General features: G+C 43.8%; 1 protein-coding gene across 1 annotated transcript; it reads right to left on the bottom strand.

The window, feature by feature from the left end:
* LOC311101610 (SEC14-like protein 1) lies at nt 1-21,588 on the bottom strand. Its single transcript, XM_084142738.1, has 17 exons — nt 21,437-21,588; nt 20,509-20,600; nt 8,401-8,550; nt 7,874-8,005; nt 6,552-6,680; nt 5,942-6,155; nt 5,657-5,766; nt 5,305-5,494; nt 3,631-3,719; nt 3,418-3,488; nt 3,157-3,328; nt 2,869-3,003; nt 2,512-2,646; nt 2,044-2,298; nt 846-1,024; nt 488-589; nt 1-376 (listed from the first exon to the last, which is right to left on the bottom strand). The coding sequence occupies exons 2-17, from the start codon at nt 20,569-20,571 to the stop codon at nt 304-306; spliced, it is 2,199 nt and encodes a 732-aa protein (XP_083998864.1). The 5' UTR covers nt 20,572-20,600; nt 21,437-21,588; the 3' UTR covers nt 1-303.
* Between the last annotated feature and the right edge of the window lie 1,577 nt (nt 21,589-23,165).

The raw sequence follows: 23,165 nt of genomic DNA, 5'->3' as shown, positions 1-23,165 counted from the left end.
TGATGGTTTCCAAGACATCTCCATATGCATTTATTCATTCAGCAGATGCTCATAAAGCAGATATTCAATTTCCAGAGCAATCTTAATGTCACCAATTATGGATACAGATACAAATTAACAACGTACATGTATATTTTAATAATATCACTAGCGAAACTAATTAAATTGATTATTATTAGCACACAAATAAAGAAGTGCATCGTCCACTGCTTTAAATGCAAGTACTAGAAGGTGATCACAGGTAGGAACTCCACCGTTCCACCCACATGGCATTAAGGAGAGGCTATCCTTGTTCCATACAGTTCATAACAGTTCTCTCATCCCCTTAGGTAAGGTTAAGTCCTCATTGGCAGGTGTTGGTACAGCGCTGGTTTTTCTTTAAGGCAACAGGGCAGAAGTCAACAGTATCAGAAGTCAGTTAGATCCTAAATGGGATCTCCATGTTGCAAAACTCAAACTCCTTCACCTCCTATTGGCTGGATGCTACCTTGATACGGTGGAGCTGGACTGTGATTGGCTAGAGGAGGTGGTGGCGGCACTCAGCTGGGAGAAGCCACTGTGACTGGACTCCAGACTGGTCATAGAGCCCCTGGACAGACAGACACACAGACAATAGATTAAATATCCATAGAACATATTTTCTTAGAGCATTTTTTCCCTAAGAATCTTTATAAACACCCTTATAAATCACAGCAAATACATTTTCCCCACACAACTACACACACTGCCTAAAAAATAAGCTAGCCTAAAACATGTATTCACCGACATGCAGCAGCCCTACACACTAAGCATCACTATAACAATACACTGTGTTATACAGTACAGTATAGTGAATGGTGACTGACCTGAAGTCGTGGGAGCCCAGCACCTCGGTGTAGAACATGACCTTACACTTGTGGGAGGAGACCTGCAGGGAGGCCAGCACGTCATCCACCCGGGGCAGGCTGGAGGCAGAGCAGGCCGGGGAGCAGTGGAAGCGCCACTGGAGGATGTAGAACCCAGGCCACCGCGTGACATGGGAGCCCTGGGGAGAGGAGGAGGGGACAGGTGAGGTAGAGGGTCAGAGGCAGTGTTTCCATTCAAATGTCAGCTATAACTAATAGAACATCCAATATCTAAATTACAGACTTTATGTAATAGAAACCCATTTGAATTCCCTCACGTGTAGGCAAATGCTTTTTAAGGAGTGCCCACTGCCGATTGACACCACATGGAAGTGACTGCAATGATTATTGAGCTATGCAAGGAGGAATGATAGCCTACCAACTGAACGTCAGCTCCTTGATCCCTCTGGCTTTTCAATATCGCTTCATTTTTCCACATGGATGTGCCTCAGTCCTTGGTACAGCAGCCAGCTAACCTGATTTGCACCGTTTTTAGCATTTCAGCTAGCTACTCGACCAGGCATTAGATTAGAAGAGGGACGCAAAACTACCTCATCTAAATACTCCTTGGTGGACTTCTATGACATCTCTGTAATTGTCTTTTAGAGAGATGAATCTAGCAAAAAGTAATAAAATACTTTAAACATTTCTCCCCTGCGTTCACACAGCTTTGTTTGTCAGACTCACTGGCGCGGCAAACTTTGCGGGACGGTACCAGTTGATAAAATGTTGCAAGTTTGCTAGTGAGAGCGTGAACTAAAGACAGACAGAGTAGACAGATGGGATTGAAAGACAACCTGAACCAACTTCCATGTATTGCAATGTTTTTATTTGTCGGCCAAAAGCCAGCAATTACCAGCTAACGGAAACACTGGTCAGAGACACTGCCTAGGGATGAAGAGATATGTGCACAGCACAGAACTCCAAACACAGAAACCTCCAATTGACATCAGTGGATGTTTCAGTTACACTCACGTCTTAGGATTCAGCCCTGAGGTTGGTGAGTAGTACATGTTATCACGAACACATATATTCTGAAACCTTCAGAAACACAGCCAATTGAACAGACCCACTCACACAAATCCAAATGAGGTACTACAAATCATCAGACCCACCTGTACCAGCTGTGGATGTGACTGTGCCTGTTTCAGTCTCTTACCTGAACACTCTCTCCCTCCTTGCAGGTGAGTGCTGTCTCCACCATACTGTAGTCTTGCCCCAGAATCCAGGATCTGTCAATCAGCTGCATGTTGTTGGTGGCTGGCGACGTGATGCTGCTGTGAGCCCCCTGGGCGTCCCTCTTGGGGGGCTGGGGCGCCCTCCTGGAGTGGTAGATGTTGAAGATGACGTCCCCTTTACACACGTCAAAGTCCCAGGTGATCACAGAAGAGGGCTCTGAGATTTCGATCAGCAGCTGGAACAGGATTGGTTGTGAGTGAACACAGTAGAAAACAAAACTACAGACAAAAGAGAATTATTCACTGTAATGAGTTTATACAGCTTTTTGCTGTTGTGTTGTATTTCTCCACTGGGGGGGGGGGGGGGGCAACCTAACCCACTGTTTGAGCACTGTCAACTGAGAAGCTGGAAAACACATGTACTGTTGTTACTGTTTAGATCAAGTTACCTCATGTGGGGCCCCCTTGAAGACACTGGCAGTCTTGTAGATGGTGTCTGTCCACAGCCGCAGCTCCTCACTCTCCAGCTCCTCTGCTGTCCTATACAGAGACTTGGGGACCATACCTCCTTCAGGGATCTCACACTGGATATGACATGACAGGAGACACAAGAGACCGAGACACAATCAGCCCCCAGTTCTATCAGTACACACAGCTAGGACAAGGTCTTCTAAGAGGACCCACTGTTAACTATATTAAGTTAAGTACTAGCAGCATTAGCCAATATTACTTCATATGCATGTAGAAGGCTACTGTCTAATGTACACAACAGCCAGATGAGCCTCTGGTCTGCCTGACAGACTCACCAGACAGTCTCCTCCCAGGAAGTCAGGGATGACCTCTCTGTCGATGTAGTCCACCAGACCTCCAGGCCCCTGGTAGTCATTCCCAGCATACACCAGGAACTTCTTCCTGGTGTTCTCATCAATGAATGGACTGACCTGAGAACAGAGCACAGACACTCAGGGTCAAAGGTCATCTCATATGTTCGCTCTGCACATGGAATTTAATATCTGAATGTGATCAAGTTGGAGAAAGAGAAAGCACTGTACAATGTAATGTACATTAAAATATGTGATGTTAAAGGCTCTCACCAGGGTCCAGAGCACAGGGAAGACCCGTGGAGCCCTCAGTATGAGCAGACGTCCCAGGGTCTCTGGGTAGTTGGCCTCCACCACCTCTATGATCCTCAGCAGGGCTTTAACCCCGGGTCGCCACAGGTGACGCATGTTTAACCCCTCCAGGTCCACCAGGCACGTCCAGCAGCTGACAGACAGACAGGGGGGTTATAGGACATACTGTATTCAGGGAGGGGAGACACAGATAAGAGGAGTGAGTATGAAAATGGTAGCTACCTGATGGGTCGGCCAAAGACTCTGGTGTTCTCTTCACAACGCCTCAGACCCTCCTCGTTGATGGACAGGACCTGAGGGAGAGTGAAGAGGTGAGAGGTCAGGGGAAGAGCGAGCATTTGTGTATAGTATGTGTTGATGTATTTATATATGTGTGTTTATACCCAGCATCTGGATGAGTGTGTGTGTGTGTGTGTGTGTGTGTGTCATACTCACTTGTCTCAGAAGGGACTCCTCGCCCAAGGCACGTACTAAACCCTTGGTATCCATTTGTCCCAGTCGCAGAATATACAGAGGGCGCCCATCTACAGACAGACATGGACACAAACACATGACCGCACTGTTAACAAAGCTACAAGAGGATCAGTAATCATCATGACATTAAAACAGACGCAATAGACAGTATTCAGTTAAATCAATAGAGAAACTGAGTCAGATTATGTTGACCATAATCACATCTATGGTATATACATTTACAACTCACATTAAAGTCATTTATGTAAATATAGGTGTTTTACTACCAGCTGTTTTGGCTTTTAGGTGGGGGTTATTGTTATTATGGTTATTATGGGCCACTTCCTGGTCTGAGGTCCTAGATGTCCGATTGGCTATCAGCTAAGTGGAGATAATGGGTGATTTCCTCTGCCCAGATGTTTCTGACACATGCCAGATCTTACAACGCCTAGATAGGTATTTTACGTATCAGCTAACCACATCATATGTTCTAGCAATGCGTCAGTTAATGACACAGGCGATGACGTGGCATGCAAACATTGGTTGAGGCAAGCAACATCTGAGCAGGAGAATGCGACCAACAGCTACCCGCCTGACTCAATGACACATAGTAGGCAGGTTTCCATTGACCCAGGTTTATTTTTAAAAAAACATTGCAGCATGTGTACTGGAAACGGCAGCTGTAGGAGAAATGTTCTAAAGATCGACAAAAATGGTATGTTTGACGGGGCGGATTTTTCTTTTGCCCAACTTTCTTTACTGTGACAAATAAATAATGATTGCCCAACCATTTTCACGGTACGCTGGGCACGTGATGTAATCATTTAACAATAAAAGCTCCACTCCACATTTAATTCTAAATGCCTGCTGCTTGCTAAATCCCAACAAAATTATACTATAAAAAGTAATGTTTCTTTGCAGGACAAGGATTGTCCTGACTGTCAAGAATGCCTGAATTGCTTCACCTTGCTTTTCTGGTTGGCTGGATGCAAGTTTCACCATCCAATTATTTCTGAGCTAGAGGAGTGCAAGTTTCACCATGGCACGGTCCGTGGCGTTACATTGGCACATGATACATATTAGTCATTTCTTGCATTCTATCCATGCTGACTTTTGCAAGGTACCTGAGACATGAAACAGATAGGTGGGAGTGGGCATACAGGCTGTCGCCAGTTTATTAATGCACATTTTGCCAAAATGGATAATAAATACACTTCAATCACATAATTTGTATTCGACACCGGTTTTTGCAAAAAATAGTTAGACGTCATTACGTCCAGCTGTTTTTATCGACACAGAAAAGTTCAACAGAAATGCACCGTAGCAGGCAATTGTCACAACTATTCTTTATGCAAACTTTCTAAAATGTAAAAAAATGTATCACTGGACAAGTTAATGGAAACATAGCTAGTGATGTCAATTCCAGAGAAGCAACCAGACATTACAGTTAGTCATTACCAATACATATAAGAGCTGGGACACATTCACTAGAAACCAAATGGAAGAAAACATTGTGAAACTGTGGTGGTACAGTACTTCCTGAATTTGTGCATTAAGAACACTCATTTCCCATTTCAAAATATATTTTCATCTTCTGTCTGTGCCCATTGAACACAACCCTGCCGTTCACCCTATCCTGCTCCGAGTGGTACCTACCTCTGTCGTGGTGGTGCCAGCCCCCGGTGTAGTAGTCATGTAGCAGCTGAGGTCTCTCCCAGGAATCCAGCAGGAAGTCCACCTGGTGCTGCTTCCTCCAGGTGAGCGACTGACACAGGATCTCCCGGGCCTTCTCCAGGTTAAAGTCCCGGGCCCGCAGGAAACGCAGCACGTGCTGGTACTTAGGGATCTAGGGGAGGGAGAGGAGATTGTGTTTATGCAGATGTTGTGGTGTGTGTGAGTCAGATGTGAGTTTTATTCACGCCTGTATGTTCTTTGGATGCACATTTTGCTCTTGTTCTTGTCTGCAGCTATTCGAGTCAGAGTTTGAGTGTGTTCATACACATCTCACCTTGCCCTTGTGGGTCTCCTGCAGCCAATGGCGTAGTCTTATAAGACAGCTCTCCTGCAGCGGCGTCAGGTCACCTAGGTAACGCCTGATGTAGTCTGCGTCCAACTTGTCTGCAACCAAAACACAGACAATTCACACACATACCCCAATGCATACCCACATTCTACCAGCCCAATGCAGCCCAAGGCAAGGCCAGAATGTTGGAATGGGATTCTGACATCAGCCGTGACAGATCTTTCAGATTGTGTGTTTATTACTGTGTTGATTCTGACTCGGAACACTGACCATCTGGGGAGCCAGCCGGTAGCTCTGTGAGGCTGGCAGAGTGGGTCTCCTTGGCAGTGTGCACAGGGATGGCATTGGCAGGGGCACTGGCAGTGGTGAGTGGCAGCTGGAGCCTGGCAGTTGGTGGGGGGGCCTGAGGGGGGCTCCAGCGGGGGATGTGGGTCACCCCCTCGTCCTCCAACTCCTTCAGGTAATACTCTATGATCTCTTTGCCCTGGAGGACAGAGCACATGACAGCATAAGTACAGGTAGCTAGTGTAATGAGCAAACACTGTGGGCAAATACTGCAGGTTTGTTTACACACGCACCTGGCCGCATACGAGCGCACACACACACACACCATTGTGTGACATGGCTGAGCAGGATATATGGCACAACGGATAGATCCTGGTAAAAACACACATTTTACACAGACCTGCCAGACTGGATCACAGTAGGCCTGGGAATAGACTGAGCAAACATGATCATGTAACACTGGGTCTATATGGGGGAGCAGCATGGTGGATGATGATGATGGCATATCCCATTGCCTTATCCTATAGCCATACCCATCTATCACACTCACATGTATACTGTACTCACATGCTCACAGACTGACACATGAACACACCTTTTTAATACTGTTGGCGTACTGCTTCATGGCTAGCTTCTCGGCCGCGTTCTCAAAGCCAAAGAAGGACTTGATGTCCAGACTGGCTGTCTGCTCGAAACACGTCCACTCCTCATTCTCTGGGTGAACCTGTGGAGGAAGCACAACACATCACAATACAGACTCCAAATGGATTAACCCTTTACACTCATGGGAATTGGCCTATATAGATAGGGCTAAATTAAAATGTTTCTTACAGAAGAAACATGAAAAGCATATGTGTAAGCATGGTAGCAATTGAAAGGGAACAGTTTGGAGATTATTGGAAAATTATTAGATCAAAAAGGTGAGGACACAACAGTTCACCTGACAAGACTGAATGCAAAATATTACACTTGATGTTATGTGCATTTTACATTTACTATATTTTTCGCCGCATTTGTTGATAACAAAATCTGAAAATAACATACGAATATTCCTGGAAAATGTGGAGTTTGAGTGAGAGGACTAACTGGTGTCTCCAAGTGGCCACACACCTCTCCAAAGTGTGCACAATTCCTATGTAAATTCAATGCTTGACTCAAAGAACAGTCTTCAACTATAAGGTGCTTTTTTGAGCTCTCCTTGCTGTGCCATTGAGGAACTAGAGCAAGCACACTAGTAGTTGTTATGTAAGGAACACAACCCTGCATTCCTGCCATCACAACTACTGTTCTTGTTTACGCAATCCAAAAACGGTCTATTATAAATCGCAATCTGGGTCAGGTGGGCATCATTTGAAAGCTTGTTCTATTGCCACCATGACCAGCTAAGTTATAAAATAGGATCTTAGAGTGTCAGGCTTTCACAGGGTAATTCAGAGAAACAGATCGTAATTTTGGTGCGCATTGAAAGGAGACATGCGTGCATTCATGTACGTGTCCCGCTGCAAATGTTCTTCACAATAGACAAACATATGCTCATTCTGTTCAGAACAACCCAGGGTATGACTCCATGTCATCTTGTAACTGTACATCAAACATAGTGATCATAAACATTGACACTGTTTATTACATGAGTTGTATGATGTTCCAGTGATAAAGAGAGAGTGTGGCTGCGTTTACACAGGCAGCTCAATTCTAATATATTATAATCACTAATAGCCTTCACACATTTAAGAAAGTAAGAGAGTCAAACACTATACGTTGCTAGTCTTTTGACCAATCAGATCAGCTCTGAAAAAGATGTGCAAAGATCTGATGTGATTGGTCAAAAGACCAATGAGTGTAAAAAAGATCAGAATTGGGCTGCCTGTGTAAAAGGCAGCCCATGTAACCGATGATTATTATAGTTGTGGGGCACACCGTGTAGCTGCAGATCTCATGGACGATGACTCTGTTGGAGAAGGTCTCGTTGACAACCTCGATGTGCAGCGCCCTCTCCCTGCGGTCCAGAGTGTTCTTATGGATGAAGTACAGGTAGTCCACACCAGCCATCTAGAGACACACAGAGTAGACCACGGTCAATCAACACTGGACAACACTAACACAACATCAACACAACGTTCCTACCAGGATATTCATGTCTGTGTGGAAATAAACACTAATAGCCTTCACATAAGAAAATAAGAGTAAAACAGACACTACTATACATTACTAGCTTGAGTAGTTTCACTGCTCAAGGGAAAAGTTAAAAGGTGAAAGGTTAAAGTGTGTGGTCCTCTGTAGCTCAGCTGGTAGAGCACGGCGCTTGTAACGCCAGGGTAGTGGGTTCGATCCCCAGGACCACCCATACACAAAAAAAAATAATGTATGCACGCATGACTGTAAGTCGCTTTGGATAAAAGCATCTGCTAAATGGCATATTATTATTATACTATTAGGTAAGATACCCTTTTGAACAGCCGGGGGGCGTCTGCCTCCACCTTACAGCGCCTCTCAGTGAACACAGTGGCTCCGTCATCACTGTGCTCCTCCTTGACCACCTCACTGTCCACAAAGATGGGGATCAGGGGGCAGTTTGGAAACCTCCGCACATAGGCCTAACGGGAGACAGAGAGAGGGAGAGGGGGAAGGAGGAAGAAAATATGCAATATTACTCACACGATGAAAACAAAATGCATACAGTGAAAGTATTTTCTGGGTTATAATCACTTTGATCAAAAAAATAGTTATAATGTTTAGGTTAAAGATGGAATCTGCAGTTGGGAAAACAGCGCCACTGTCCTCCCTAAGGCCACTGTTATTGTTTTTGTTTCGTTGGCGAAGCAGAGGTGGGGAGCGTCGCGCATCAAGGTAAAACAAATAGTATTACATACGCTGCTGTTCTATCACGCGTGCAATGATGTCCGAGAGAAAAACAGTCTTCGTTGTTTGCAGAAACGTCTTTGTTGTTGTAATATCGCAAACGGACGTGTCAGTTTCACCATTAAGGATCCCAGCTTTAAGTGCTGGTAATCTAACAGCAGTCATGTGGCTCTTTAAAGTGTGCTTTCTCCTTGCTTTTATGGCTGACAATCAGGCCAAAACAGACCTACCGGGCTTCCTCTGTCAATATTGGCCCCCGGTCTGAGTGATATCTTTATAATGCTGCTGAGGCCCCTGGAGAACTCCCTCAGGACAAAGGTCACCAGATCAGTTAGTAGGTCATGTGACAATCAGGGAGTCCAACCAGAGTCAATCAATGTCAAGAGGTGAGCTAGTTATGTCACACACACACACACACACACACACACACACACACACACACACACACACACACACACCAGGCTTGACCAATACAAAGAGCACCCATGTTAATGACACGATGGTTCTCAACTGAACTCTACCCTTAACTCAATGAGTCCCACCATAATGCTGGCGCGTTTTGGACTTCTAACCCCTTTTAAAAACACTGTGATTGAGCTACAGACTATTGGGTTGTACCATTGGATTTGTCAATTTCTTCTGCATTTGACCATTAGTCTGTGGTACCAACCATTAGTTTGTGTGATTAACGGGGGCTGAGCTAGAGCGGTGTTTGTGAGACAAGGGTGGATCCCAAAGGAACACGGGGGGGCTGGGTCTTGTATACAAAAATGTCTGTAGAGTCCAAATGGTTTGAGCTACAAACTCGTAAAAGCTATATGAAAAGCTGAGACTCTCACGAACATGTTTTGCCCTATGACGCTCACAAGCTACACAAGAGTCGTTAGAAGGTAAAAGGTTCTTCAACATAGAAGATCCCAGTACATAGTGTCTATAAAACTGTAATAAGCTCACATCTTTGCTGTCAAACTCCACACAGTTGTCAGTGACTAGTTGGATATTCATTTCAGTGTGCAAACAATTTCTGTACGTACAGCATTCATATAAATTCATTTTATCCGGTTTTTTGTTTTGGCTGACCTTATTGTCCCCAACGATGAAATCCGGGAGGGGACTGTGGATCGCTCTCCGTCCGTCCAGCCGTCTGTACGTTAGTCACACGCGATCTCGACAGCACTGGCCCGATGTTGACGAAACTTGGGTGAATGATGCGTCTTGCCAGAGAGATCCGGCATTTACAGAATTACACTGATTGGCCCAAGGCGGGAGCTATAGTAATTAACTGAAATTTGTGAGTCACACCAAAGAGGAAGAGGCGAAGCAAGAGGGATAAGTGGGCCCATATTCTCTTCTCCAGCAGGTGGTGTTTTTCTTTGGCACATGACATGAGTACAGGGAGTGGATTAGCTAAAGAGACAGGTACCCAGGCTAACTGCCTTCCATTTCTGAAGACATTTATTTTCATTGTTAGAGCGGCCACTTGAGTATCTGGTCAATATAATGTATAATCTATTGTGACACACGATAACTGAAATACGTTAGTCACACACGATATCTCAATTGGCTGCATCATTCGTGGGAGACGACATGTTTACTGTTGCTTTGTTTTTTTATTGACATTTGTCAATAAAACTCATGAATGCAACTGTTTATTTAAAATAGTTTAGTGTTCTACTTGTATTCCTGGTTTCCATCGCATTTTCAACTCTAGCGATAGTTTTGTAACAAAAACTGTTGCGTTAAATAGCAAATGTGCCTACTCTGGTCTTCACATGTGCGCGCCAGCTCGCAAATACAGTGTGGGTAGGCTAGTCTAACAGATGAGAATATTATGGATAAGAGCGGGAATATTTTTATTTATCAAACGGCAGTCAAGCATCGATCATCATGTCACCAGAATAAGACCCTCGATATTTATTGGAAAGGAGCATCAAGCTCATCACCGTACACTTTTATTACCCTGTGAAGTTCATCATAACTTATTTCATGTGTAGCCTAATAAACAGTATGGTTTCCCGAGTCGTAGTGGGAGGACCACACACCATAATCATCGCGTGACTTTGACATTATGGTTATTATATAAATATTTACGCATTAAAGGCGTTTCCACCACAATTTCTCGCATAATTAATTTTACCGACACAAAAAGATCCCACCATGTCGAACAAACAAATTATCTGGAGGCATTTATAAAATTGGACCGGTACTTCCTGTTTCCATCACAATGTGGTTAAAGTTTTTATGGATCAAATAAAGCTGGTGTGCAGTCTGATCGATATAATGACGAGGCACACAGACGTCATCCATGAATATTGATTGAATAACATGACAGGAGGATATACAGTTGACTACACACTCATAACTACAGTTACACAACCAAGACATGTAAAAACTATCTTTCAATGCTTGGGAATATAACATACGGAGCCCATTACCTTCTTTCCCATTGCCAAAACACTAAAGTAGTATATAGGCTTTAGTGCATGAACCAAGAAGCCTATAGTTAGATAGTTGGGTGCATTGTCCATCGTCTCTTCGAACAGTGCCTGCCTTCAGAAAACCAAACTGCCTCAGAAGTTCTCAGCCTACATGCATTACTATTTTGGCCTAAATCTTGCTTTAGGATAGATAAAACAAATCCATTATTTTGTGTCTAGCTTTTGTGTTATTAATCAAAGATACGGTCTTCCTGTTAAGGCTTGGGCTGACTTCAAGGTTTTACTGCTAACCTAAAATGCATTACATGGACTTGCTCCTACCCATCTCTCTGATTTGGTCCTGCCGTACATACAGTTGAAGTCGGAAGTTTACATACACCTTAGCCAAATACATTTAAACTCAGTTTTACACAATTCCTGACATTTAATACTAGTAAAAATTCCCTGTCTTAGGTCAGTTAGGATCACCACTTTATTTTAACAATGTGAAATGTCAGAATAATAGTAGAGAGAATGATTTATTTCAGCTTTTATTTCTTTCGTCACATTCCCAGTGGGTCAGAAGTTTACATACACTCAATTAGTATTTGGTAGCATTGCCTTTAACTTGTTTAACTTGGGTCAAACGTTTCGGGAAGCCTTCCACAAGCTTCCCACAATAAGTTGGGTGAATTTTGGCCCATTCCTCCTGACAGAGCTGGTGTAACAGTCAGGTTTGTAGGCCTCCTTGCTCGCACACGCTTTTTCAGTTCTGCCAACAAATGTTCTATAGGTATGAGGTCATGGCTTTGTGATGGCCACTCCAACACCTTGACTTTGTTGTCCTTAAGCCATTTTGACACACCTTTGGAAGTATGCTTGGGGTCATTGTCGATTTGGAAGACCCATTTGCGACCAAGCTTTAACTTCCTGACTGATGTCTTGAGATGTTGCTTCAATATATCCACATAATTTTCCTTCCTCATGATGCCATCTATTTTGTGAAGTGCACCAGTCCCTCCTGCAGCAAAGCACCCCCACAGCATGATGCTGCCACCCCCATGCTTCACGGTTGGGATGGTGTTCTTCAGCTTGCAAGCATTCCCCTTTTTCCTCCAAACATAACGATGGTCATTATGGCCAAACAGTTCTATTTTTGTTTCATCAGACCAGAGGACATTTCTCCAAAAAGTATGATCTTTGTCCCCATGTGCAGTTGCAAACTGTAGTCTGGCTTTTTTATGGCGGTTTTGGAGCAGTGGCTTCTTCCTTGCTGAGCGGCCTTTCAGGTTATGTCGATATAGGACTCGTTTTACTGAGGATATTGATACTTTTGTACCTGTTTCCTCCAGCATCTTCACAAGGTCCTTTGCTGTTGTTCTGGGATTGATTTGCACTTTTCGCACCAAAGTACGTTCAACGCGTCTCCTTCCTGAGCGGTATGACGGCTGCGTGGTCCCATGGTGTTTATACTTGCGTACTATTGTTTGTACAGATGAACGTGGTACCTTCAGGCGTTTGGAAATTGCTCCCAAGGATGAACCAGACTTGTGGAGGTCTACCATTTTTTTCTGAGGTCTTGGCTGATTTCTTTTGATTTTCCCATGATGTCAAGCAAAGAGGCACTGCGTTTGAAGGTAGGCCTTGAAATACATCCACAGGTACACCTCCAATTGACTCAAATGATGTCAATTAGCCTATCAGAAGCTTCTAAAGCCATGACATAATTTTCTGGAATTTTCCAAGCTGTTTAAAGGCACAGTCAACTTAGTGTATGTAAACTTCTGACCCAATGGAATTGTGATACAGTGAATTATAAGTGAAATAATCTGTCTGTAAACAATTGTTGGAGAAATTACTTGTGTCATGCACAAAATAGATGTCCTAACCGACCTGCCAAAACTATAGTTTGTTAACAAGAAATTTGTGGAGTGGTTGAAAAACTAGTTTTAATGACTCCAACCTATGTGTATGTAAACTTCCGACTTCAACTGTACCTACACGTACGCTACGGTCACAAGACACAGGCCTCATTATTGTTCCTAGAATTTCTAAGCAAACAGCTGGAGGCAGGGATTTCTCCTATATAGCACATTCTTTTTTGGAACGGTCTACCGATCCATGTGAGAGACGCAGACTCGGTCTCAACCTTTAAGTCTTTACTGAACACTCATCTCTTCAGTAGGTCCTATGATTGAGTGTACTCTGGCCCAGGGGTGCGAAGGTGAACCGCAAGGCACTGGAGTAACGAACCACCCTAGCTGTCTCTGCCTGGCCGGCTCCCCTCTCTCCAATGGGATTCTCTGCTTCTATTACGGGGGCTGAGTCACTGGCATGCTCATCGCGCTCTCCCATGCTGTCCCTAGGTGGGGTGCATCACGTTGTGCCAGGCTTTTTTCCGCTATACTCTACTTGAGTGGGTTGAGTTACTAACGTGATCGTCCTGTCCAGTTTTGCGCCCCATCAGGCTTGTGCGGTGGGGGAGATCTTTGTGGGCTATACTCTACCTTGTCTCAGGGTAGTAAGTTAGTGGTCTGTTGATATCCCTTTGGTGGTGTGGGGGCTGTGCTTTGGCAAAGTGGGTGGGGTTATATCCTGCCTGGTTGACCCTGTCCGGAGGTAACTTTGGACGGGGCCACAGTGTCCCCTGACCCCTTCCCATCTCAGTCTCCAGTATCTATGTTGCAATTGTTCATATGCCAGGAAGCTAGGGTCAGTCTGTCCTATCTGGTGTAATTCTCCTGTCTTATCTGGTGTCCTGTGTGATCTTAGGTATGCTGCCTCTAAATTCCCCCCCTCCCCCCCAGCTATGGAACCCTGACATGTTCACTGGGCATGCTACCTTGTCCCGGACCTGCTGTTTCCACCCTCTCTCTCCCGCACCTGCTGTTCTCGACATCTGAATGTTCTGCTAGGTAAAGCCAACTGACATTTACTCCTGAGGTGCTGACCTGTTGCACCCTCTATAACCACTGTGATTATTATTTGACCCTGCTGGTCATCTATGAACATCTTGAAGAACGATCTGGCCTTAATGGCCATGTAGTCTTATAACCTCCACCCGGCACAGCCAGAAGAGGACAGGCCACCCCTCAGAGCCTAGTTCCTCTCTAGGTTTCTTGCTAGGTTCCAGTCTTTCCTGGGAGTTTTTCCTAGCCACTGTGCTTCTACATCTGCATTGCTTGCCCTTTGGGGTTTTAGGCTGGGTTTCTGTATAAGCACTTTGTGACAACTGCTGATGTAAAAAGGGCTTTATAAATAAATGTAATTGATTGACTGAGATAAGGTAGGCTGTATTTAGTTTCATGATGACTCTGCAGCAGGGTCATTCAGACTGCCACTGTAGTTATAGTACAGCTCATACTGATACCCGTTTACGTCAAACTATGCTGCCTCTCCAATCCCTGCCCAATATGAAAAACAAATCTGTTTACATAAACATTCCTGAGAACGGAGGAATGTTGATGTCAGTGATAAGCGGTAAACCAACATGCCAGGCTTAGTGTGGGGTCAGGACAGGAGTGACACTGTAATGTCTGTCAGTGGGCCAAGCCAAGGATCAGTCACTGGGACGGTCAGTCAGAGGACAGAGGAAGCCTCTAGGCTAGCCCTCTATCTACTGTAAACTGCTCTGTCATTAGAACAGCCTTTTCACAGCCAGACAGCCCCACAACCTTTAAATCAACTGACAATCTTTGATGTGCCTTTGAATCAAGCTGACAGTGTGTGAATGGAAGTATAACAAAACATTCCCAGACATTTAACAGATGTTGCCAAGACTAAAACCGAGACAAGAACTCCTGGGGGACAAAGGTTGTGTTTTGTGGTATTTGGTAAAGCAGAGCCACGGCTGCAGTTAGAGAAAAAACAGAGCACCTGACTTCCACCGCAATCAGGTTGTTGCGTAACGTAGTGAAAAAGGACATTTACATCAGAAACAATCAGTGTTTTTAATGAGCTAAGCTTTGTCAGTAATGACCTTTTCCCGGGCTGACCTTTGCATTATATAATGTAACTTGCTTCTGGCTTAATAGATAACCCCAAAGAACAGGAAGTGGCACAGCGTCTCAAACAGAGCAGAAACAAGGTAAACAGATGCCGAGCCAAGAGCTTAAATTCATGAGTTTAGAAAATAAAAGTGGATATAAATCATAAGATATACTGATTGCAGTTATTCACCGTAAAACACTGAGGTTGTGCAGTGAACAGATGTGGGGGTTGATATGATATAAACAACCCTTCGTACAGCATGTTCTCTCTGTAGTGCAACTGTACTGTACTAAGCCACAACATACACCGGATGGAGCAGTCCTGTCAGCCCTAACAGGGCAGACCAGCTGTGGCGGTAGGCCAGGCAACAGAAGGGACCAAGCGCAGCAAGGCCTAATGACTCTAAGGGCCTAGTTCAGAGAGCAGCCAGTCAGCCACAGCTAAGCAGGAAGTCACAGTGGTAGCAGCAGACACAGACAGTACTGTACAACTAGGCCCAGGGGAGAGAGGAGAGGGATAGAAACGAAGAGACGGGAGGAGGAGCTAGAGTACCGCTTGTCCTGTGTCACAAGCCAGAATGAACCACATATCAGAATGAGAAGACTAGTACATCCAAAATAGATAAACTTCCCAGGCAGCCACACCAAGGCATGCTGTCACGTGCATGCTCTTAAACCTAAAAACCCATAGAGCATGATGGGGCCTCTTTGACAGATGACCCTGAGAGACAGACAGCTGGTGGCGTGGTGAGAGAGAGGCAGACTATGGGAGGCGCATAGTACTACATAGAGTCATGGCTACATGGAACTCTATTCCACATCAGGTAACTGATGCAAGCAGTAGAATCAGATTTAAAAAACAGATGCAAATACACCTTATGGATCAGCATGGACTGTGAAGAGACACACAGGCACAGACACATTGTAAGACAAGCATGTACACATGGATTTTGTGTTGTAGATATGTGGTAGTAGAGTAGTGGCCTGAGGGAACACACTTAATGTGTTGTGAAAAGTGCTATGAAATGTAATGTCATGTAATATTTTAAACAGTATATAACTGCCTTAATGTTGCTGGACCCCAGGAAGAGTAATGGGGATCCTTAATAAATATATAAATATCATGGTTGAACATTGATTGTGTTTTGGGCCTGACTTCCCCTCCAGTTAGGATCTGACTGTTAGAACACTGGGCCCCAACCACCCCCACTCTGTCCGAAGCCATGTGATCTGATCTATTCACTGAACTGGGATTAGAAGAATGCTGACTTCCTGCCAAGTCACAAGATACTGTATATGTATGACATTGTGGTTTGGTGTATTGCCTATGACTTTTGCAACCATCTACAGAACTACTGCTGCATCAGTACGGTACATCTACGCAGTGGTGATCGGTGACTGAAATCAAGAATGATGGGTATTACAGCAGGGCAAGTGCACTTAACAGAGAGAGTCACTTCAGTCAAGGTGCCTGCAAAAATACTAAAGGCAAAAAGTTACTAAATAAATCGTACTATCTTACAGTCTCATACTCTAGAATAAATATGATATTGTGTTATCTGCTGCCACGACTAATTAGGTTGGGTGAATAGAAATACTGCAAACTAAATAAAAATCAGACAAGGGTTGTCCTGGGTTTCCAAAATAAAAGATGGATAAACAATGATCTCACAAACAAAACACTAGAACATGACATAATACAGTGCCCAGGGACACTGTAATACAGTGTATAGAGATACAGTGGGGAGAACAAGTATTTGATACACTGCCGATTTTGCAGGTTTTCCTACTTACAAAGCATGTAGAGGTCTGTAATTTTTATCATAGGTATACTTCAACTGTGAGAGACGGAATCTAAAACAAAAATCCAGAAAGTCACATTGTATGATTTTTAAGTAATTCATTTGCATTTTATTGCATGACATAAGTATTTGATCACCTACCAACCAGTAAGAATTCCGCCTCTCACAGACGTTAGTTTTTCTTTAAGAAGCCCTCCTGTTCTCCACTCATTACCTGTATTAACTGCACCTGTTTGAACTCGTTACCTGTATAAAAGACACCTGTCCACACACTCAATCAAACAGACTCCAACCTCTCCACAATGGCCAAGACCAGAGAGCTGTGTAAGGACATCAGGGATAATTGTAGACCTGCACAAGGCTGGGATGGGCTACAGGACAATAGGCAAGCAGCTTGGTGAGAAGGCAACAACTGTTGGCGCAATTATTCGAAAATGGAAGAAGTTCAAGATGACGGTCAATCACCCTCGGTCTGGGGCTCCATGCAAGATCTCACCTCGTGGGGCATCAATGATCATGAGGAAGGGGAGGGATCAGCCCAGAACTACACGGCAGGACCTGGTCAATGACCTGAAGAGAGCTGGGACCACAGTCTCAAAGAAAACCATTAGTAACACACTACGCCGTCATGGATTAAAATCCTGCAGCGCACGCAAGGTCCCCCTGCTCAAGCCAGCGCATGTCCAGGACCGTCTGAAGTTTGCCAATGACCATCTGGATGATCCAGAGGAGGAATGGGAGAAGGTCATGTGGTCTGATGAGACAAAAATTGAGCTTTTTGGTTTAAACTCCACTCGCCGTGTTTGGAGGAAGAAGAAGGATGAGTACAACCCCAAGAACACCATCCCAACCGTGAAGCATGGAGGTGGAAACATCATTCTTTGGGGATGCTTTTCTGCAAAGGGGACAGGACGACTGCACCGTATTGAGGGGAGGATGGATGGGGCCATGTATCGCGAGATCTTGGCCAACAACCTCCTTCCCTCAGTAAGAGCATTGAAGATGGGTCGTGGCTGGGTCTTCCAGCATGACAACGACCCGAAACACACAGCCAGGGCAACTAAGGAGTGGCTCCGTAAGAAGCATCTCAAGGTCCTGGAGTGGTCTAGCCAGTCTCCAGACCTAAACCCAATAGAACATCTTTGGAGGGAGCTGAAAGTCCGTATTGCCCAGCGACAGCCCCGAAACCTGAAGGATCTGGAGAAGGTCTGTATAATAATAATAATAATAATAATAATAATAATAATAATAATAAGCCATTTAGCAGACGCTTTTATCCAAAGCGACTTACAGTCACGCATGCATACATTTGTTTTGTGTATGGGTGGTCCCGGGGATCGAACCCACTACCTTGGCGTTACAAGCGCCGTGCTCTACCAGCTGAGCTACAGAGGAGGAGGAGTGGGCCAAAATCCCTGCTGCAGTGTGTGCAAACCTGGTCAAGACCTACAGGAAACATATGATCTCTGTAATTGCAAACAAAGGTTTCTGTACCAAATATTAAGTTCTGCTTTTCTGATGTATCAAATACTTATGTCATGCAATAAAATGCAAATTAATTACTTAAAAATCATACAATGTGATTTTCTGGATTTTTGTTTTAGATTCCGTCTCTCACAGTTGAAGTGTACCTATGATAAAAATTACAGACCTCTACCTGCTTTGTAAGTAGGAAAACCTGCAAAATCGGCAGTGTATCAAATACTTGTTCTCCCCACTGTATATTGTATGAGATGAGATAGGGTGGTTTGGCTGCATAGAAACCTTTGTTTCTGCATCTGGGTCCAAATTGCACATGAGCACTGCAACCTCTCACAAACATCCCACACATACAGTGGGGGAAAAAAGTATTTAGTCAGCCACCAATTGTGCAAGTTCTCCCACTTAAAAAGATGAGAGAGGCCTGTAATTTTCATCATAGGTACACATCAACTATGACAGACAAAATTAGAAAAAATATCCAGAAAATCACATTGTAGGATTTTTTATGAATTTATTTGCAAATTATGGTGGAAAATAAGTATTTGGTCAATAACAAAAGTTTCTCAATACTTTGTTATATACCCTTTGTTGGCAATGACACAGGTCAAACGTTTTCTGTAAGTCTTCACAAGGTTTTCACACACTGTTGCTGGTATTTTGGCCCATTCCTCCATGCAGAGCAGTGATGTTTTGGGGCTGTCGCTGGCCAACACGGATTTCAAATCCCTCCAAAGATGTTCTATGGGGTTGAGATCTGGAGACTGGCTAGGCCACTCCAGGACCTTGAAATGCTTCTTACGAAGCCACTCCTTCGTTGCCCGGGCGGTGTGTTTGGGATCATTGTCATGCTGAAAGACCCAGCCAAGTTTCATCTTCAATGCCCTTGCTGATGGAAGGAGATTTTCACTCAAAATCTCACGATACATGGCCCCATTCATTCTTTCCTTTACACGGATCAGTCGTCCTGGTCCCTTTGCAGAAATACAGCCCCAAAGCATGATGTTTCCACCCCCATGCTTCACAGTAGGGATGGTGTTCTTTGGATGCAACTCAGCATTCTTTGTCCTCCAAACACGACGAGTTGAGTTTTTACCAAAAAGTTATATTTTGGTTTCATCTGACCATATGACATTCTCCCAATCCTCTTCTGGATCATCCAAATGCACTATAGCAAACTTCAGACGGGCCTGGACATGTACTGGCTTAAGCAAGGGGACACGTCTGGCACTGCAGGATTTGAGTCCCTGGCGGCGTAGTGTGTTACTGATGGTAGGCTTTGTTACTTTGGTCCCAGCTCTCTGCAGGTCATTCACTAGGTCCCCCCGTGTGGTTCTGGGATTTTTGCTCACCGTTCTTGTGATCATTTTGACCCCACGGGGTGAGATCTTGCGTGGAGCCCCAGATCGAGGGAGATTATCAGTGGTCTTGTATGTCTTCCATTTCCTAATAATTGCTCCCACAGTTGATTTCTTCAAACCAAGCTGCTTACCCATTGCAGATTCAGTCTTCCCAGCCTGGTGCAGGTCTACAATTTTGTTTCTGGTGTCCTTTGACAGCTCTTTGGTCTTGGCCATAGTGGAGTTTGGAGTGTGACTGTTTGAGGTTGTGGACAGGTGTCTTTTATACTGATAACAAGTTCAAACAGGTGCCATTAATACAGGTAACGAGTGGAGGACAGAGGAGCCTCTTAAAGAAGAAGTTACAGGTCTGTGAGAGCCAGAAATATTGCTTGTTTGTAGGTGACCAAATACTTATTTACCACCATAATTTGCAAATAAATTCATTAAAAATCCTACAATGTGATTTTCTGGATTTTTTTTTCTCAATTTGTCTGTCATAGTTGACGTGTACCTATGATGAAAATTACAGGCCTCTCTCATCTTTTTAAGTGGGAGAACTTGCACAATTGGTGGCTGACTAAATACTTTTTTCCCCACTGTATACGCATAGACAAGGCATAGGCCTAAACACACACAAAATACAAACAAATATACATAACTTACCGCCATTATCAGCTCAAAGGGGTGTTTGTAGACCCTTACAGGTGACTGGTATTGTTGCACCATGGCTGTAGCTCAACCTCTGGAGCTCTGCCCTGAAATGTACAATAGACAAACCCTAGTGTTAGTTAGAGTTCACTTGACACAGCACTGGAGAACTGTAACTAACAAAACATCCTCTGCACATCACAAGTTCACATCAACATTACGCAAAGGTCAGAGGAATGGGCTTTGTAAAGACAACAAAGAGAAATGCTGTATCGTCAGCTGTAAAACCAACTAGACAGCTGGCCTGATGCAAAACGCTTGATTGTCCTCAATTGCAAAGTCACTACTCTTTAGGTCATAAACTGTTGTAGCTGATTGATCGGTTAACATGCTGAGATCAACGGTAATCACAGGATGATGACCATAATGATACAAATATTTTACCTAGCTGGGATTTGAGAAAAGTGGAATCTATCAACTGGGCTAAACCTAGTGACATTGTTTTTTTTCTTATTTTAAATCACGTTAATCCGTTTTTTTACAGTGAACAGCTGACACAGATACAGTAGACAAGTTGTAGTTTGGACTAAATAAAGAGTGGTTTTGATGGCATAGCTAGCTACAAAAACGAAACATTTACAGACAAGAATGCAGCAGCTACATTATCACACTTTTTCAGGAAATTCCCTTGTGCAATGACACGTTACCTCCAATAATTTAATACATGAATTATTGTATTATAGATCATAACTATTACAATCCACAACACTAGCTAGCCTGTTTGTCGATACGTAAGCGGCAAGTTATTTATGTCTCTTGTCAACTTCCTTTTGATTACAGTTTTAATTTAGATGGTCGACATCCTCAACAGACTGAATTCTACTCCCTCAGACATTAGCGAAATGACTAGGCCTAAACGGCGATAAATGTACCTAAAACTTACCAGATAAATGACTTTCGGAGAAAGGTCAAGTAAAGTTTGTCAATAAACGATTTACTTATATTAAATCCATGATACCCTTTCACAAATACGTAAATAAACCGACTTTCTGAGACAGGTTTTTGGAGAGTTGATGTTGAATCCAACAAGGCAAGCCGCCGGAGTAGCTAACTCCGCCCTTTTGATTACGTCACATAATTGTATAACATTTTCATATGGAGCAGCGTGTTTTTCAAGTGAAGTAATAGATATCACTGGGAATAAGCCAAGGTAACATTGTTGAAACCATAGACAGTCAAATAAAAGGTTGCAACATTCTATATGCTGTCATGAATGAATGAAACCATCATAGTAGCCTATCCTAAAAAATGTGTTTGTATGAAAAAATACAGATGTTAATTTAATTTCAGCTTTTTCTGTATTTTAGTTTGTATTAGTTACAGTAATAGTAAAATAATAGTGACTCAAATATGATCAAATGTAATATGGGCAATTATTTTACAACGTGATCTAGGGAACCCATGGGGCAGCGCACAATTGGCCCAGCGTCGTCCAGGGTAGGGGAAGGAATGGCCGGCAGGGATGTAGCTCAGTTGGTAGAGCATGGCATTTGCAACGCCAGGGTTTTCGGTTCGATTCCAGTATGAAAAATAACTAAAAATAAAATGTATGCACTCACCAACTGTAAGTCGCTCTGGATAAGAGCGTCTGCTAAATGACTAAAATGTAAATGAATATACTGTGTGAACCGGTGACCTTTTAAGAAAATGGTCACTAGATGGCGCTAGGGATTCACGATTAACACTGCATCAAGACAGTATAGCTATGTTTCCATTAACTTGTCCAGTGATTTTTTGTAGACATTTAGAAAGTTCGCATAGAAAATACACTGAACAAAAATATAAACGCAATATGTAAAGTGTTGGTCCCATGTTTTATGAGCTGATATAAAAGATCCCAGAAATGTTCCATACGCACAAAAAGCTTATTTCTCTCCAATTTTGTGAACAAATTTGTCTATGTCCCTGTTAGTGACCATTTCTCCTTTGCCAAAATAATCCATCCACTTCCACATCTACAGGTGTGGCATATCAAGAAGCTGAGTAAACAGCATGCTCATTATACAGGTGCACCTTGTGCTGGGGACAATAAAAGGCCACTCTAAAATGTGCAGTTTTGTCACACAACACAATGCCACAGATGTCTCAAGTTTTGAGGGGCCGTGCAATTGGCATGCTGACTCCAGGAATGTCCACCAGAGATGTTGTCATGCCAGAGAATTGAATGTTAATTTCTCTACCATAATCCACCTCCAATGTCGTTTTAGAGAATTTGGCAGTAGGTCCAACCGGCCTCACAACCGCAGACCACTTGAATGGCGTGGTGTGGGCGAGCGTTTTCTTGATGTCAACGTTGTGAACACAGTGCCCCATGGTGGCGGTGGGGTTATGGTATTGGCAGGCATAAGCTAAGGACAACGAACACAATTGCATTTATCGACGTCAATTTCAATGCAAAGTGATACTGTGACAAGATCCTGCGACCCATTGTCGTGCCATTTATCCACCGCCATCACCTCATGTTTCAGCATGAAATCTGTACACAATTCCTGGAAGCTGAAAATATCCCAGTTCGTCCATGGCCTGTATACTCACCAGACATGTCACCCATTGAGCATGTTTGAGATGCTCTGGATCGACGTGTATGACAGTGTGTTCCAGTTCCCGCCAAT

Source organism: Coregonus lavaretus (genome assembly GCF_964263955.1).
Source record: "Coregonus lavaretus genome assembly, chromosome: 2".
Taxonomy (NCBI): Eukaryota; Metazoa; Chordata; class Actinopteri; order Salmoniformes; family Salmonidae; genus Coregonus; species Coregonus lavaretus.
This window is presented reverse-complemented; position numbering and strand designations above follow the sequence as displayed.

Coding starts and splice junctions, on each gene's coding strand:
- LOC311101610 (XM_084142738.1), bottom strand. CDS start 20,571: ATGGTGCAACAATACCAGTCACCTGTAAGGGTCTACAAACACCCCTTT. Junction 5,767..5,941: donor ACCGGCTGGCTCCCCAGATG/GTCAGTGTTCCG, acceptor TTTTGGTTGCAG/ACAAGTTGGACGCAGACTAC. Junction 2,299..2,511: donor TCAAGGGGGCCCCACATGAG/GTAACTTGATCT, acceptor ATCCTGTTCCAG/CTGCTGATCGAAATCTCAGA.